The sequence below is a fragment of the Pongo pygmaeus genome, chromosome 19 (genome assembly GCF_028885625.2).
Source record: "Pongo pygmaeus isolate AG05252 chromosome 19, NHGRI_mPonPyg2-v2.0_pri, whole genome shotgun sequence".
NCBI lineage: Eukaryota > Metazoa > Chordata > Mammalia > Primates > Hominidae > Pongo > Pongo pygmaeus.
In genome coordinates, this window is record NC_072392.2 from 82,034,040 (window position 1) to 82,049,164 (window position 15,125).

At 44.1% G+C, this 15,125-nt stretch overlaps 1 protein-coding gene across 1 annotated transcript in view; it reads left to right on the plus strand.

The window, feature by feature from the left end:
- Positions 1-6: 6 nt before the first annotated feature.
- DDX42 (DEAD-box helicase 42) overlaps positions 7-15,125 on the plus strand; it is a 45,585-nt gene continuing 30,466 nt past the window's right edge. The window contains exons 1-3 of the mRNA XM_063656299.1: positions 7-279; positions 370-720; positions 13,337-13,573. Coding sequence (XP_063512369.1) covers positions 13,353-13,573 — 221 coding nt within the window. The 5' untranslated portion in view covers positions 7-279; positions 370-720; positions 13,337-13,352. The remainder of the gene's footprint in view (positions 280-369; positions 721-13,336; positions 13,574-15,125) is intronic.

The following is a 15,125-nucleotide window of genomic DNA, read 5'->3' on the forward strand; positions in this document are numbered from 1 at the left end:
GCGCAGCCTGCGGGGCGGGATGCAACCCCGGGGACAGCGCGAGACCTCCCTCTCCCCCGCCCGGCTGAGGCGAGGTGGGGTTTCTGGGAAAATTACATAATCCCCGCCCCTGGGCCGGAACTGCCCTCGCCTATCCCAATCCTCCTACCTAGGGTTCCATCAAGTTGACGTCACACGGAACCGGTGCTCCGGAAGCTAAAGGTGGCCATGCTGTGTGGGACCACGTGGCCAGAGGCAAGAGTGTCGCTCTAGTAGTATATGCAACAGTTTAAACTATAGGCATGTTCATGTAAATATGGTTTCTGCCCAACCCGTTTTCTCTTGGGATTTTTGGCCAGTCCCCTGACGCCACTTTTTCTTCATTCGCAGACCCACTTTCTAGACGGGTCATGAACACTGTCCACCCAACTGCAGTTTCCCGTCAGAGTATCTGAGGAGCCTGTGAGGCGCTCTGGAGCTTTAAGGTCAGGCGCCTTCCGGGAGCCGTAGCCCCCGGCCCCGCCCTTCGGCCCGCGCATTCCTCACTGCGCATGTCGCGTTTTTGTTCCCCTCCCCCCTTCAGCAACGGGCCGTGAGGCTGTGGCGGTGGTGGCGGCGGCGGCGAAGGGGGCGGAGAGGAAGGAGCGCGGCGGCACCGGACCGGAACAGCGCGTACTTTGGGCTCCGGGATTCGCTCCGCGCCCGTGGTTGTAGCAGCTGCCGCTGCAGCCATAGCAGCAGGTTTGTGCGTGGGGGTTCTGGACGCAAGGCCGCCAGTCCTTGGGGGCACTGGAGGCAACTGCTGGGCCTAGCGAGGGCGGAGGAACCGCGGCCTCGCTTAACAAAGAGTCGGCAAAGCCTCGGGGCACCCGGCGGCCGGGGTGCCGGGAAGGGGTGGGAGTGCGGGCTGAGGCCTCGAGGGTTCTTTCCTAGCCGCATCGCCCTCCCACAGCTCCCGCTTCCCTCACAAGTCTTACCGAGGCCCAGTTGGCGGCTTTCCGGAGGCGGCGCCCTTTGCCTAGGAAAGGGATTTGCAGGGTGCCCGGCTCCGAGGCAGGAATAGCGCGGAGAAAATTCTGACCCAAGGAGGCAGCGCTTGGGAGATGCAGGCCTCCGAATTTGGGGTCCTGATAGGCAAAAGCTGCCAAATGAGAGGAGTGAAAAGACATAGGCGATGATCTTTGTGCAGCCTTGAGTAGGTCGATTATTAGCATCACTGTAGTCACACAAACTTTTTTGCGGCCTACTTGAGAGGCTATCTGATGTGAATAAATAATTTACATGGCGTTGCAAATATATGCATGAAAAACAGGAGAAGCTGTCTAGAGTTTTGGGGAATTACATTCTCATCACTGAGAATTTCCCTCTTGCCCCCACTCCTATAGGCAGTTATCCAATTTCCTGTGTCTTCCCTGTGTTTTCTTCTTGTCAATGATGTTTCTATGTCTGTCCTCCCTCGTATACACACCCAGGACTTCCTCAAGGGCAGGGACTATGTCTTAAGTCACTTTGCAGAGCCAGGCTCAGTTCTGGCACATAGGAGGTGAGCAATGAGTGTTTCGTACAAAAATTAACGTTTAGATTTTGACAGCTGGGAAAGGAAAATGTATCTTCCCGTACCTGGAAGAAGCATTGTGTAGCCTAATGTGCAATTCGTTCATTCAAGGGGTATTTTTATTGGTGCCTATTCTTTAGCGCCGTTCTAGGTGATAGGGATGGGTGTTAGACCCCTGCCTTTGTGAAACTTATGTTTCTAGCAGCGGGAGGAGAGGCAAACAGATACATATATTATACTGAATGTTAAAAGATGATCAGTATCTTAGGAAAAAGAAAGCTGGAAAGGGGGTTGGGGAGGTGTTGTTGGAATTTGCAATAAAGTGGTCAGAGAAGTCCATACAGACAAGCTGATATTTAAGCGGACTAGAAGGAGGAGTAAGCCTATGTTTATCTGGGGAAAGGAACGTTCCAAGCTAGAGAATAACAAACATAAAAGCCTTGAGGAGGACAAAGCTGGCCCGTTAAGAGTGTGAAGACCAACGCGTTTGGAGCACTGTGAGCTGAGGGAGTATTAGGAGATAAGGTCAGGGAAGAATTGGGGGAAGGGAGTGAGTGGAACAACCAAAGCCTTTTAGGCTGTTACTTAGGAAGGATCTGAGGGTTTCGATCAGAGGAATGATAATATCTGATTTATATTGTAACAATTTAATATGAGAGAGGAGTGCAGTTATTTAAATTTGTTTTGTTACATTAATAGTCATATAATCAGCTCTTAGTTGCTTTAAGCTGACAGAAGGGATGCTTCTAAAATAACCATAACCTAGCATTTACTTATATTTGGTTTAGAAGAATGTGATTACGTTCTTGAGTTTTTATATAGATTCTTATTAAAGAACTGACCTGTATATAGTGTGTGGGATACTCTCAAAGTATATGTAGAGTAGATGCTAATCACTGTCACTAGAACTCTTCCTTCCACCTCCAAAAATACAAGTGATAAAGTAATGTGGTTTATATAATCAGTTGTTTTTAGTCCACTATATTTAAAGTCATTTAGATCATATCTTATTTTCCACCATTGCCAAAAACACAAACTAGCTAAATTGTCTTCCTTTATAAGTGTGTTCCACATTTATTCTCACTTCCTAGCCTTCGCTAGTTCAGTCTTTCTCCCTAGAATGTCTTCGTCTGCACGTCTCTACCCAGCTTTCATCTTTCTGTGCGTAGCCTGGCTTCTGACTCTCTTATGACACTTGCCCTTGCTTGTTAGCTCATGGTGATCTCTGACATCTTCAGTGTTCTTGTGGCACTTATGTGTGAAATACCTGAGTTGAAAGAAGTCTGATAGTCTCAATTTACCGATGAAGAAATTGGTTCTTCAGAAATAATATAATGATGAAAAACACGATGGTAGCTGACATATTGAACAAGTACATTTTTGTGTATGAACTTAATTTTTCACACCAACTCTTGGGATAGGTGACAGTCTCATCTTTTTTTTTTTTTTTTTTTTGAGATGGTGTCTGGCTATGTTGCCCAGGCTGGTCTCGAACTCCTGGGCTCAAGTAATCCGCCTGCCTCAGCCTCCCAGAGTACTGGGATTACAGGCGTGAGCCACCACACACAGCCTCTCACCATTTTTTATAGATGAGGAAACTGAACCCAGAGAAGCTAAATAACTTCCCTGAGGTTCATATCAAGTTAGTAGCAAAGATAGTTTACACATAGCCTGTGCTACTTTACTATTCTGTTAAGATTTCCTAGGAAACCACCGTGTTTTATTTATTTTTTAGAGACAGTGTCTTGCTGTGTTGCCCAGGTTGGAGTGCAGTGGTCCAGTCAGCTCATTGTAACCTGGAACTCCTGGGTTCAAGCAATCCTCTTGCCTCAGCCTCCTGAGCAGCTAGGACTACAGGCGTGTGCCACCATGCCTGGCTAATTTTTTAAATTTTTTTTGTAAAGACAGGGTTTTGTTGTGTTGCTTAGGCTGGTCTCAAACTCCTGGCCTTAAGTGATCTTCCCACCTTGGCCTCCCAAAGGGCGAGGATTACAGGTGTGAGCCACCTCTCCCAGCCAGCCATAGGATTTAGTGCCTAGAACCATACCAAACCATACCAAATAGGACTTCGTGCCATCTTGACTATTTCTCCTCAGCCTAGTTGTAGATCTCCTTTAGTCTTTTACATATTGAATAAATGAGTATCTAATATTGAAAACATGCTATAAGAGAAAAGTGAATAAGCCTGTTTCTTCAGCCATGAATCCTATAATATGGAGTTGGACTGGAAAGGGAGTTTGAGGAAGGAGATGCCATTTCTTTTTCTTTCTTTTTTTTTTTTTGAGATGGAGTCTCACTCTGTCGCCCAGGCTGGAGTGCAGTGGCGCGATCTCGGCTCACTGCAAGCTCCGCCTCCCGGGTTCAAGTGATTCTTCTGCCTCAGCCTCCGGAGTAGCTGGGACTACAGGTGCCAGCCGCCATGCCCGGCTAATTTTTTTGTATTTTTAGTAGAGATGGGGTTTCACCATGTTAGCCAGGATTGTCTCGATCTCCTGACTTCTTGATCCACCGGTCTCGGCCTCCCAAAGTGCTGAGATTACAGGCGTGAGCCACCGTGCCCAGCCAGGAGATGCCATTTCTTTGGGCATATCATATTCATGTCTTTAGGAGTTGGTATTTGAGATATGCTTTGAAGGATAGGACTTTGGTAGGTACTCATAGTTTATAGGAAAGAGATTTGATGTGAAGGGGATCCAGTTAGAGGGAAGAGGATTCACCAGAGTGCTTGTTTTCCTGGAAAATTGAGTACGTGTGGAGAGACCCTGGGAAGTATGAATGGTAAAGTAGTTTGATGCCACAATGGAGGGTCTCATTCCAGCATGATTAACTGTGGAGAGCTATGGAATTGAGAAGAGTGACATAATCAGAAATGTGTGTTCTGGAAGAACCTGGAAAGGGTTTTCGATAAGCATCTGAATACTGACCTCCCTTCTGTGAAACTTTTTCTGGTTCCACGGTATTAACACACACTATGCTACTCTACCAAAGGAGGTAAAACTTGCTTTTCTCTTTTCACTGTGTGTCTCACTATTACTTCGTCATTTTATGCTTTACTACACGGAATCACTTCTTATAGACTATGGAAGATTTGCTGGTTTTATATGAAGCATCTGGATGTACATCACCATTACTTTTCCAATAAAACAGACATTCTTGGGACAGTAGTCAGGGGAGGATTACCTGTCAAATGTCATTCGTCTCAGAGAGGCCTTGCCTGACTTAAGTTTACGATAGCTTGCCTCTTACCCTCTTGCTTGCTTTTCATAGCACTTTTGCTACCTGGAATTACATGATTAGTTTTTCTTTCTCCTGGGCCAGACTGTGAATTCTGAGTATGGCCGCGTCTGATTCCATTACTGTATCCTTAGCACCTTAGAGCAGTTACTGGCACAAAATAGGCACTCAGTATATTTTGACTTAGTGATCACTCTAGTAGGGTCTCGCTCTGTCGTCCAGGCTGGAGTGCAGTGGCGCAATCTCGGCTCACTGCAGCCTCCGCGTCCTGGGTTCAAGAGATTCTCCTGCCTCAGCCTCCTAAGTAGCTGGAACTACAGGTGTGCGCCATCACGCCTGGCTAATTTTTGTATTTTTAGTAGAGACGGGGTTTCACCATGTTGGCCAGGATGGTCTTGATCTCGTAACCTTGTGATCCGTCTGCATCGGCCTCTCAATAATCAGGAATTTTTTTTAGGAAATAATTGCAATAGTGGAGGTGGAGATGGAAAGGTGGGTATATATGAGGGATGTCTCTCATAGTACCGGGCACTTAACAAAATCATTAGTGGTTATTGGTCAGTATAAAACAATGGATGTTATTACTAAGAACCAACTTAGGGTTGTTCTTTTTTAAGCAAATACTCATTAAACTTTGTTTATGGCTCTATTCAGCTAATTCTTTTCAAATTAGGTATTTCAAAAGGGTTCTTTTTTAAATTTTTATTTTTTGGCACCCCAGCAGGAAATGAAGAAATCTTTTTTAAGAGAAAAAATACAAAAATGCAGTTGAATTTCCCCAAGTGTGTTTTTTTTGTTTGTTTTGTTTTTGTTTTTTTGAGACACAGTCTCACTCTGTCACCCAGGCTGGAGTGCAGTGGCACGATCTCAGCCCTCTGCAACCTCCAACTCCTGGGTTCAGGCCATCTTCCCACCTCAACCTCCCGAGTAGCTGGGGCTACAGGTGCACGCCACCACACCTGGGTAATTTTTGTATTTTTTGTAGAAATCAGGTTTTGCATTGTTGTGCAGGCTGACCTCAAACTCCTGAGCTCAAGCCATCCTCCTGCCTTGGCTTCCCAAAGTGCTGGGATTGCAGTTGTGAGCCACTGTGCCCACGTCATTTTGTTTTCTTCTTTTGCTACTATCACCACAATCTACCACAGAACACTTTTCATCTTGTAAAACTGAAATTCTGTACCCATTAAACAATAACACCCTATTCTCCCCTCCTCGCAGCCCCTGGCAACCACTCTTCTACTCTGTGTCTCTGAGTTTGACTATTCTAGGTATCTCTTTTTTTTTTCTTTTTGTTTTCTTCGTAGAGATGGGGTCTCGCTGTGTTGTCCAGGCTGGTCTCAAACTCCTGGCCTCAAGCCATCTTCCTGCTTCCCAAAGTACTGGGAATATAGGTGTAAGCCACTGCATCTGCCTCTTTTATTTTTTTAGTAACCAAATAGAAATTTGGGTGGCTATCTTTTGCTTCTTCTGTCAGCTATACTCCCACAAACCTCTGTGATTGTCAAGGTTCAGTAGCCATATACACTACATGGTTTAATAGTAGGAAAAACTGCCGGGCACAGTGGCTCACGCCTGTAATCCCAGCACTTTGGGAGGCCGAGGCAGGCAGATCACCGGCGGTCGGGAGTTTGAGACCAGCCTGACCAACATGGAGGAACCCCATCTCTACTAAAAATACAAAATTAGCCAGGTGTGGTGGCACATGCCTGTAATTCCAGCTACTTGGGAGGCTGAGGCAGGAGAACCACTTGAACCCGGGAGGCAGAGGTTGCGGTGAGCTGAGATTGCGCCATTGCACTCCAGCCTGGGCAACAAGTGCAAAACTCTGTCTCAAAAAAAAAAAAAGGATAGGAAAAACTGTTGTCAAGAGACTTAAGTAATGATCCATTGAGGATGATCTGGCTTAGATTTAATCAGGAAGGGTGGTTAGCTAGATAACAAGGTTTGTAGTAATTAAGGACAGTTTTCACAAATACTGGGATGAATTTTGGAGAGCCTGAATACATTATATTTATTCATACAGCAAAATTTTTTGAGTACTACGCAGACACCAGGGATATAGTGCTGGACAAATTGAGCGAAGTCTGTGCCCTCATGGAGCTAACATTCTACTCAGGGTATATAGAAAGCACAGTTGCTTGGCCTTCCTAGAGTCAGTAAATGAGGGGCAATGAGCTGTGTGTTCTAGATGAGCTAGGGAAAGGATCGCTTTTCCATCTTGCTAAGTCTTGAGAGCCATTAAGCAACCCTTACCTGCCCAAGGTCTCACTGCCTGCCTGTTTGTGGCAGGAGTTGATTTGCTGCTTTTGTAATATGAACCTTTTGATTATTTAATAGGGCTAATTCATATTCATGTTTGTTCTTTTTCACTCCTTCCCTCTAGTTTTGGGGGAAGAGTGAGTTACTCCTGTTGTTAAAAGTTCTGATTGTGTCTGGTCGTCTCTGGAAATCCTATGACTTTTTTCTGTCATTTTGCATCTTCAATTTTTCAGACTTTACTGGTTTTTCCCCTTTAGCATATAAACATGCCTATGTTTCTTTAAAAAATGAAATTTCTGTAGTTAATGCTTCACTTTCTCCTTCCTATCATTGATAAACAGCCTACAAAGTACTCTTGACTCCTGTTGACCTAGTCTTCATCTTCTACCACTTACTTGCCAGGTACTCCTCAACCCTGTCCCTACTGCTCCATTGAAGCTGCTTTCACTGATGACTCCTGGTTGCCTATACAACAGAAACATATTAGTTCTTTTTGTTTTGTTTTTTTGAGACAGAGTCTCGCACTCTCGCCCAGGCTGGAGTGTAGTAGCCGGATCTCGGCTCACTGCAAGCTCCACCTCCCAGGTTCATGCCTTTCTCCTGCCTCAGCCTCCTGAGTAGCTGGGACTACAGGTGCCTGCCACCACGTCCGGCTAATTTTTTGTATTTTTAGTAGAGACGGGGTTTCACCGTGTTAGCCAGGATGGTCTTGATCTCCTGACTTTGTGATCCGCCTGCCTTGGCCTCCCAAAGTGCTGGGATTACAGGCGTGAGCCACCGCGCCCGGCGCATTTTAGTTCTTAACTTACCTAACTTCTGTTTAGTTTTCTGCCTATAGAGCTTCTTTCTCCTCACCCGTGTTGCTTTTTGTCTCCCCTTCCTTCCTTCCCCCTCTTCTTTCTTTCCCTTCCCCCATCCCTGTTCCATCTGAAGTTTCCATGTAAGCTTCTCTTTTTCTGCCCATTCCTAAATAGTGATATATGTTAAGAATTGTCTTACTGGGCCAGATGTGGTGGCTCATGCCTGTAATCCTAGCACTTTGGGAGGCCGAGGCAGGTGGATCACGAGGCCAGGAGATCGAGACCATCCTGGCTAACACGGTGAAACCCCGTCTCTACTAAAAATACAAAAAATTAGCCGGGCATGGTAACAGGCGCCTGTAGTCCCAGCTACTGGGGAGGCTGAGGCAGGAGAATGGTGTGAACCCAGGAGGCGGAGGTTGCAGTGAGCCGAGATAGTGCCACTGCACTCCAGCCTGGGCGACAGAGTGAGACTCCGTCTCAAAAAATAAAAAAAAAGAATTGTCTTACCAGCTGGACGCAGTGTATCACGAGGTCAGGAGTTTGAGACCAGCCTGGCCAACATGGTGAAACCTGTCTCTACTAAAAATACAAAAATTAGCTGGGCACGGTGGTGCGTGCCTGTAATCCCAGCTACTCGCGAGGCTGAGGCAGGAGAATTGCTTGAACTCGGGAGGTGGAGGTTGCAGTGAGCCAAGATCATGCCATTGCCCTCCAGCTCTGGGCGACAGAGCAAGACTCCATCTTGGGGGGAAAAGAAAGAATTGTCTTACGTCTTTTCTCTGCATCGTTTCTCTGCTAGCTTATTTACATCAGTAACCTTAAATGCAAATGGCTTACAGCAAATCTATAGCTCACTCCAGACCCCTCTCTGCAGTTACTGCCCCTACTTGGCATCTCTACTCAGCTCTCTCATAGATACTGAACTCACCTTCTGCCTGGTTTTGCAAGCCTGGCTCTTTTAGGTTTCCATCTCCATTAGTGGCTCCACAATTCACCTAGTCTTTAAAGCCAGAAACTTCTGAAGTTATTCTAGACTCTTCTTCCTTAGCTTCCACACCAATTACTGGTCACACAATCCTAATTGATCTTTCCTCAGATATCTAAATAAATAACTCAGATCCATCTCCCATTTCTCCTTTCCCACAGGTGCTTTCTTAGTTCAGAATTTTGTCACTTTATACCTGCGTTGCTGCAACAGCCTCCTAACTACTTTCCTTGCCTCTACCATGAGTATCTCTCATTCTGTCTTTCAAAAACAGTGATCTGAAAATTTCCCTTCTGTGTAAAATTAACGATTCTTTGTAGCTGGCAGAATACAGTTTTGTATGGTACGTCATTAGCATAGCCTTCTAAGCTGTTCATCTTGGCCCTGCCTGTCTTTCTGAACATGTGTCCTGCAAATTTCCCAAATGTCCTACTGAACTCTAGCTGCACTGAACTATTTCATATTCTCTGTGGTAGCATTTAACAGATCCTTCCGTCTAAAATGCCCTTCTGTAATGCCTCTTTGATCTAATGTCTCTTGAGATTTCAAAATTTAACATGTCATCTCTCAGAACACTTCTATGCCTTTGCTCCCACTCATGAACCACCAGTGAATGCACTCTGTATAGTACGTCTGTTAGAACGCATCATGTTGTTTTCAGCTGCCTCAGACTGCACTGTCTACTCCTTGAGAACAGGGACTGTATCTTTCATGTATGAATGCCTAGCACTTCATATACCGTCTGACCTTCTCAGCAAGCTTTCAGTAAACCATTGAAAGTTTTCCTGCTAGGAGTTTGTGTGATTCTTAAAATCCACCTGAACGTAAAGGTCTTTCCACTATCCTTTCTTTGTCTGCCTTCTCATCCTTATGGCTTATTAGCTCCTTGTTATACATTGTATACACTAGGAAAAATGAGATTAAAATTGAGCCCATCATTTTTGTTGCTTGGGAACAGCTCTTGTAAAGATAGGCTTATAGATTAGTTTAAAAACGTCAGATGCTGAAATTTTATTGCTTGTAAAGATTCTTACTAAATTTCATCGCACTGGAATTATGTTGATTCCTTGATTGAAGGAATCCCCTTATGGGATTCCTAAAGACAGCAGGAGATGAAGTTCGGGTAAATTAGTACTTACTAAATACATACCTTAGTCATTCTCACTGTTAGAGAAGAGGTCCAAAATGAGTAAAGACAGTTTCTATCTGGAGTTAAGGGTCTAAGTAGAGATTGATGTGGTGTAATTCAAGTTTAATACTAAGCAGGCTGGGTGCTGTGGCTCACACCTGTAATCCCAGCACTTTGGGAGGCCAAGGTGGTTGGATCGATTGAGGTGGGGAGTTCAAGACCAGCCTGGCTAACATAACGAAACAGCATCTCTACTAAAAATACAAAAAATTAGCTGAGCCTGGTGGCACACACCTGTAATCCCAGCTACTCGGGAGGCTGAGACAGGAGAGTCATTTGAACCAGGGAGGCAGAGGTTGCAGTGAGCCAAGATTGTACCACTGCACTCCAGCCTGGGCGGCAGAGTGAAACTCTTGTCTCCCAAAAAAACAAACAGACAAACAAAAACCTTAAAACTAAGCAAACAACTAAGTGCTGTGTATAATAGTAGTTGAACAAAATCTATAAAGTATATATAGACAAGGGGCATAGAATAGTGCATGTTTCTGATCTCTTTGACAATGTTACTATAATAAACAGTTTTTGGAATTTTTTTCCACCCTGGCTTCAAAGCTAGTGGAAATTAAAATTAAAGTAAACATTTTAATTTTTCTTACTAATGGTAAACAAAATAAATCAAATAACTGCTGTTAACATTTTGATAAACAGCCTGTCAGCTGTCTCTGTATATGTAACTCATGGTTTTTACATAAATTAAATCATACTACCCACCTTGTTTTATGCCCTTAGTTATTTTGCACAATGTGTAATGGATACTTTTTCATAAATGTAAGTAGTAGTTAAAATTTTTAGTCCAGGCAAGGTGGTGTGAGTCATGTCTGTTAATTCCAGCACTTTGGGAGACTGAGGAGGACTGCTTGAGGCCAGGATTTCGAGACCAGCCTAGGCAACATAGTGAGACAACAAAAAATTAAAATAAAAACCCAGGCATGGTGGCTCATGTTTGTAGTTCCAGCTACTCAGGAGGCTGAGGTGGGAGGATCACTTGAGCCCAGGAGTTCATGGCTGCAGTGAGCTGCAATCAGACCACTGTAATGCAGCCTGGGTGACAGCAACAACTTGTCTCAAAAAAAAATTTTTTTTTAAACTCAGAATGCATTTTCCTTTGAGCAATTGCATTTTAAAACTTGTTCCTAAGGAAATAATTGAAGGTATGCACAAAGATGTAGCTATAATGATGTGTTTTGTAACATTGTGTTACCAGTATTATACTGTAAAGTAGTGAAGAAATAGATATCTATTGACATTAAACAATATCATAGTATATCATTAGGTGAAGAAATCACTAATTAAAATAATATGTACAGTATGGTTTCAATTTTTAATTTGTGTGTATATACACATATGCATACAAGTAGTAAAAAACAGAACAAAACTACATATCTGGGAGAGGAAATTTCAGGTAGTTTTAAATTTTGTTCTTTTTTGCTTTCTGCTTTTCTATAAAACTTAGGTAAGTTGTATCATTAAAAAGGGTTTTTGGGGGCCAGGTGCAGGGGCTCATCATGCCTGTAATCCCAGCACTTTGGGAGGCTGAGGTGGGTGGATCACTTGAGGCCAGGAGTTCGAGACCAGCCCATCTCTACTAAAAAATACCAAATATTAGCTGGATGTGGTGGTGCACACTTGTAATCCCAGCTACTCAGGAGGCTGAGGCATGAGAATCACTTGTACCCAGGCGACAGAGGTTGCAGCAAGCTGAGATCGGGCCACTGCACTCCAGCCTGGGCGACAGATCGAGGCTCTGTCTCAAAAAACAAAAAAACAAAAAAATGTTTTTTGGGCCAGGTGCAGTGGCTCATGCCTGTAATCCCAGCACTTAGGGAGGCAGATGTGAGAGAGGGGTCTCTTGAGGCTAGGAGTTTGAGACCAGCCTGGGCAACATCACAAGACCCTGTTCCTTTAAAAAAAAAAAAAAAAGGTTTTTGGAGCCAAGACTAATGTAAGGTATTGTTTGTAAATTGATTTTATCAATGCACAAGAAATTTCTTTGTAATTCTTAATCACAAGCTAACTGAATACTTCAGGCAACATGTCAGTGAATCATAGTTCCTTCCTGGATAGTGTTTCTATTGGGCAGTTGTTCAATAAATACATGGTTCATAGTACCTTTCCTTCAGACGTGAATACATAGATACTGTCTACAAATAACTGATCTTTTAAGTTTTAATTCTTTGATTCTTCCAGATGTCATTACCAGAGGATAACCTCTAGTTTTCGGAGAGTCTTGGCTGATAGCACCTCAGTCTTTCATATAAGGATGAAGATATTTAGTCTTTTCATATCTCCAATGGCCTAGCACATATCGGATTCCCCAAAATATTTCTTTTTATGAGTATTTTTGTCAGCTTAATAAGATGTTAATTAGCAGGCAAATCCTTTTGGAGGGGATGATATTAAATACTGCATTCCGGTTTATATTGAGATCCCAATAAAATTAAAACAATTTCTTCAGCGTTTTAGAAAATAGAATCATTTGTTGAGGCTAGCATGGTGTGTATCTGAAATACAATGTCAACTTTTGTGGTTTTTGTTTTTGTTTTTTTTAAGAGACAGGATTTCACTATGTTGCCCAGGCTGAAATACAGTGGCTATTCACAGGCAGGATCATAGAACACTGTAACCTTGAACTCCTGGTCTCAAGCAGTTTCCCTGCCTCAGCCTCCTGAATAGCTGGGCTGGAAATGAATCTCTTAATGAGATGGATTTTCTTTTTTCTTTTCTTTTCTTTTTTAATATAAAAAGAGACAATCTCTTTCTGTCACCCAGGCTTGAGTGCAGTGGCATGGTCATAGCTCAGTGTAATCTGGAACTCCTGGGTTCAAGTAGTCCTCCTGCCTAAGCCTCCCAAGTAGTTGGCATTACTGGCCTGGGCCACTCTCCTGACTAACAATGTTATAGTTTTAATTGAGAAGCTAAAATTTAAAATAAAATTTTAGGTGGAGGTTGGAAGAGACATACAACTCAGTGGGGCTATATACTTCTTTTTTGTTTTTGAGACGGAGTCTCGCTGTGTCACCCAGGCTGGCGTGCAGTGGCGCGACCCCAGCTCACTGCAACCTCCGCCTCTCGGATTCAAGTGATTCTTCTGCCTCAGCCTCCCAAGTAGCTGGGACCACAGGCGTGTGCCACCACGCCCGGCCAATTTTTGTGTTTTTGGTAGAGAAGGGTTTTCACCATATTGGCCAGGCCGGTCTTGAACTCCTGACTTCATGGTCCACCTGCCTTGGCCTCCCAAAGTGCTGCGATTACAGGTGTGACCCACTGCGCCCGGCCCTTGGGGCTATACACTTTTTTGTTTAATTTATATTTGTGTATCTTATTCCTAACAGGTCAGTCATTGGCACCATGAACTGGAACAAAGGTGGTCCTGGCACTAAGCGAGGATTTGGCTTTGGAGGTTTTGCCATCAGTGCTGGGAAAAAGGAGGAACCCAAACTCCCACAGCAGTCCCACAGTGCCTTTGGGGCAACCAGCTCTTCTTCTGGATTTGGAAAGTCAGCTCCACCACAGCTTCCTTCTTTCTACAAAATTGGATCTAAGCGGGCCAACTTTGATGAAGAAAATGCGTAAGTGGTAAATTCCTGGTAGTGTAGCAAAGTTTGGACTTTGATATGTTCATTCTATCAGCAGAAATTGAGGCAAAGAAACTTTGTTTCTCAAATAATAATGACTTCTTAAATTATGTGTCTCGCTGAATTCCATTGTTCCTAATAAGTTAAATTATCAGGTTTACTCATTTGTAAGGAATGTAATACCTGTGGTGTTACTTATACCTTTACTCATTCAGTGTTACGTCCTACTGGGCTGTTGCTCAATGTGGGATTAGAAGCCACTGAAACAGGCTGGGCGTGGTGGCTCACACCTGTAATCCCAGCACTCTGGGAGGCTGAGACAGGTGGATCATCTGACGTCAGGAGTTCGAGAACAGCCTGGACAATATGGTGAAACCCTATCTACTAAAAATACAAAACATTAGCCAGGTGTGGTGGTGCACGCCTGTAATCCCAACTACTCAGGAGGAGGCTGAGGCAGGAGAATTGCTTGAACCCAGGAGGCACAGGTTGCAGTGAGCCAAGATGGTGCCATTGCACTCCAACCTGGGTGACAGAGCAAGACTCCCATCTCAAAAAAAAACCAAAAAGCCATTGAAACATAAATATGGCTGAAGAGTTTTATATAATTCATGTGGTTTTTGGTGGTTTTTTTTTTTTGGAGGCAGAGTTTTGCTCTTGTCACCCAGGCTGGAGTATAATGGCGCAATCTCGGCTCACTGCAACTTCCACCTCTTGAGTTCAAGTGATTCTCCAGCCTCACCCTCCTGTGTAGGTGGGATTACAGGCATGCACCACCATGCCGGGCTAATTTTTTTATTATTAGTAGAGATGGGGTTTCACCATGTTGGCCAGGCTGGTCTCAAACTCCTGACCTCAGGTGAACCACCCGCCTCGGCCTCCCAAAGTGCTGGGATTACATGCATGAGCTACTGCGCCTGGCCTGGTGGTCTTTACTGCAGTCTTTTACTGACACCATATAAATTGTTTAGTAAACACAGGCAGTTGTCAGAACTGATGGAAATACAAGTTTGCTTCAACATCTAAGTCTTTTTTTTTTTTTTTTTGAGATGGAGTCTCTCTTGCCCAGGCTGGAATGCAGTAGCGTGATCTTGGCTCACTGCAACCTCCGCCTCCCAGGTTCAAGCAATTCTCCTACCTTAGCCTCCCAAGTAACTGGGACTACAGGCGCGTGCCAGCGTGCCCAGCTAATTTTTTGTATTTTTAATACAGACGGGGTTTCACTGTGTTAGCCACAATGGTCTCGATCTCCCGAACTCGTGATCCGCCCACCTCAGCCTCCCAAACTGCTGGGATTACAGGCGTAAGCCACCAGGCCCGGGCTACATCTAAGTCTTTAAAACTATTATATTGGAACATCTGATAGTGGTAGAAAAATCTACTCACGTTTTTCCCATAGTTCTCATAATTGGTAAATACTTTTTACCAATTACCATTTTTAACTTGCTGATATAATAATGTGGTTAGAAAACGCTGGGATTTAAGGGGTTGAGTTCTAATTTCTGTACAAAATATCTCTCTTTGCTGAATCTGAAGAAATCTCTTG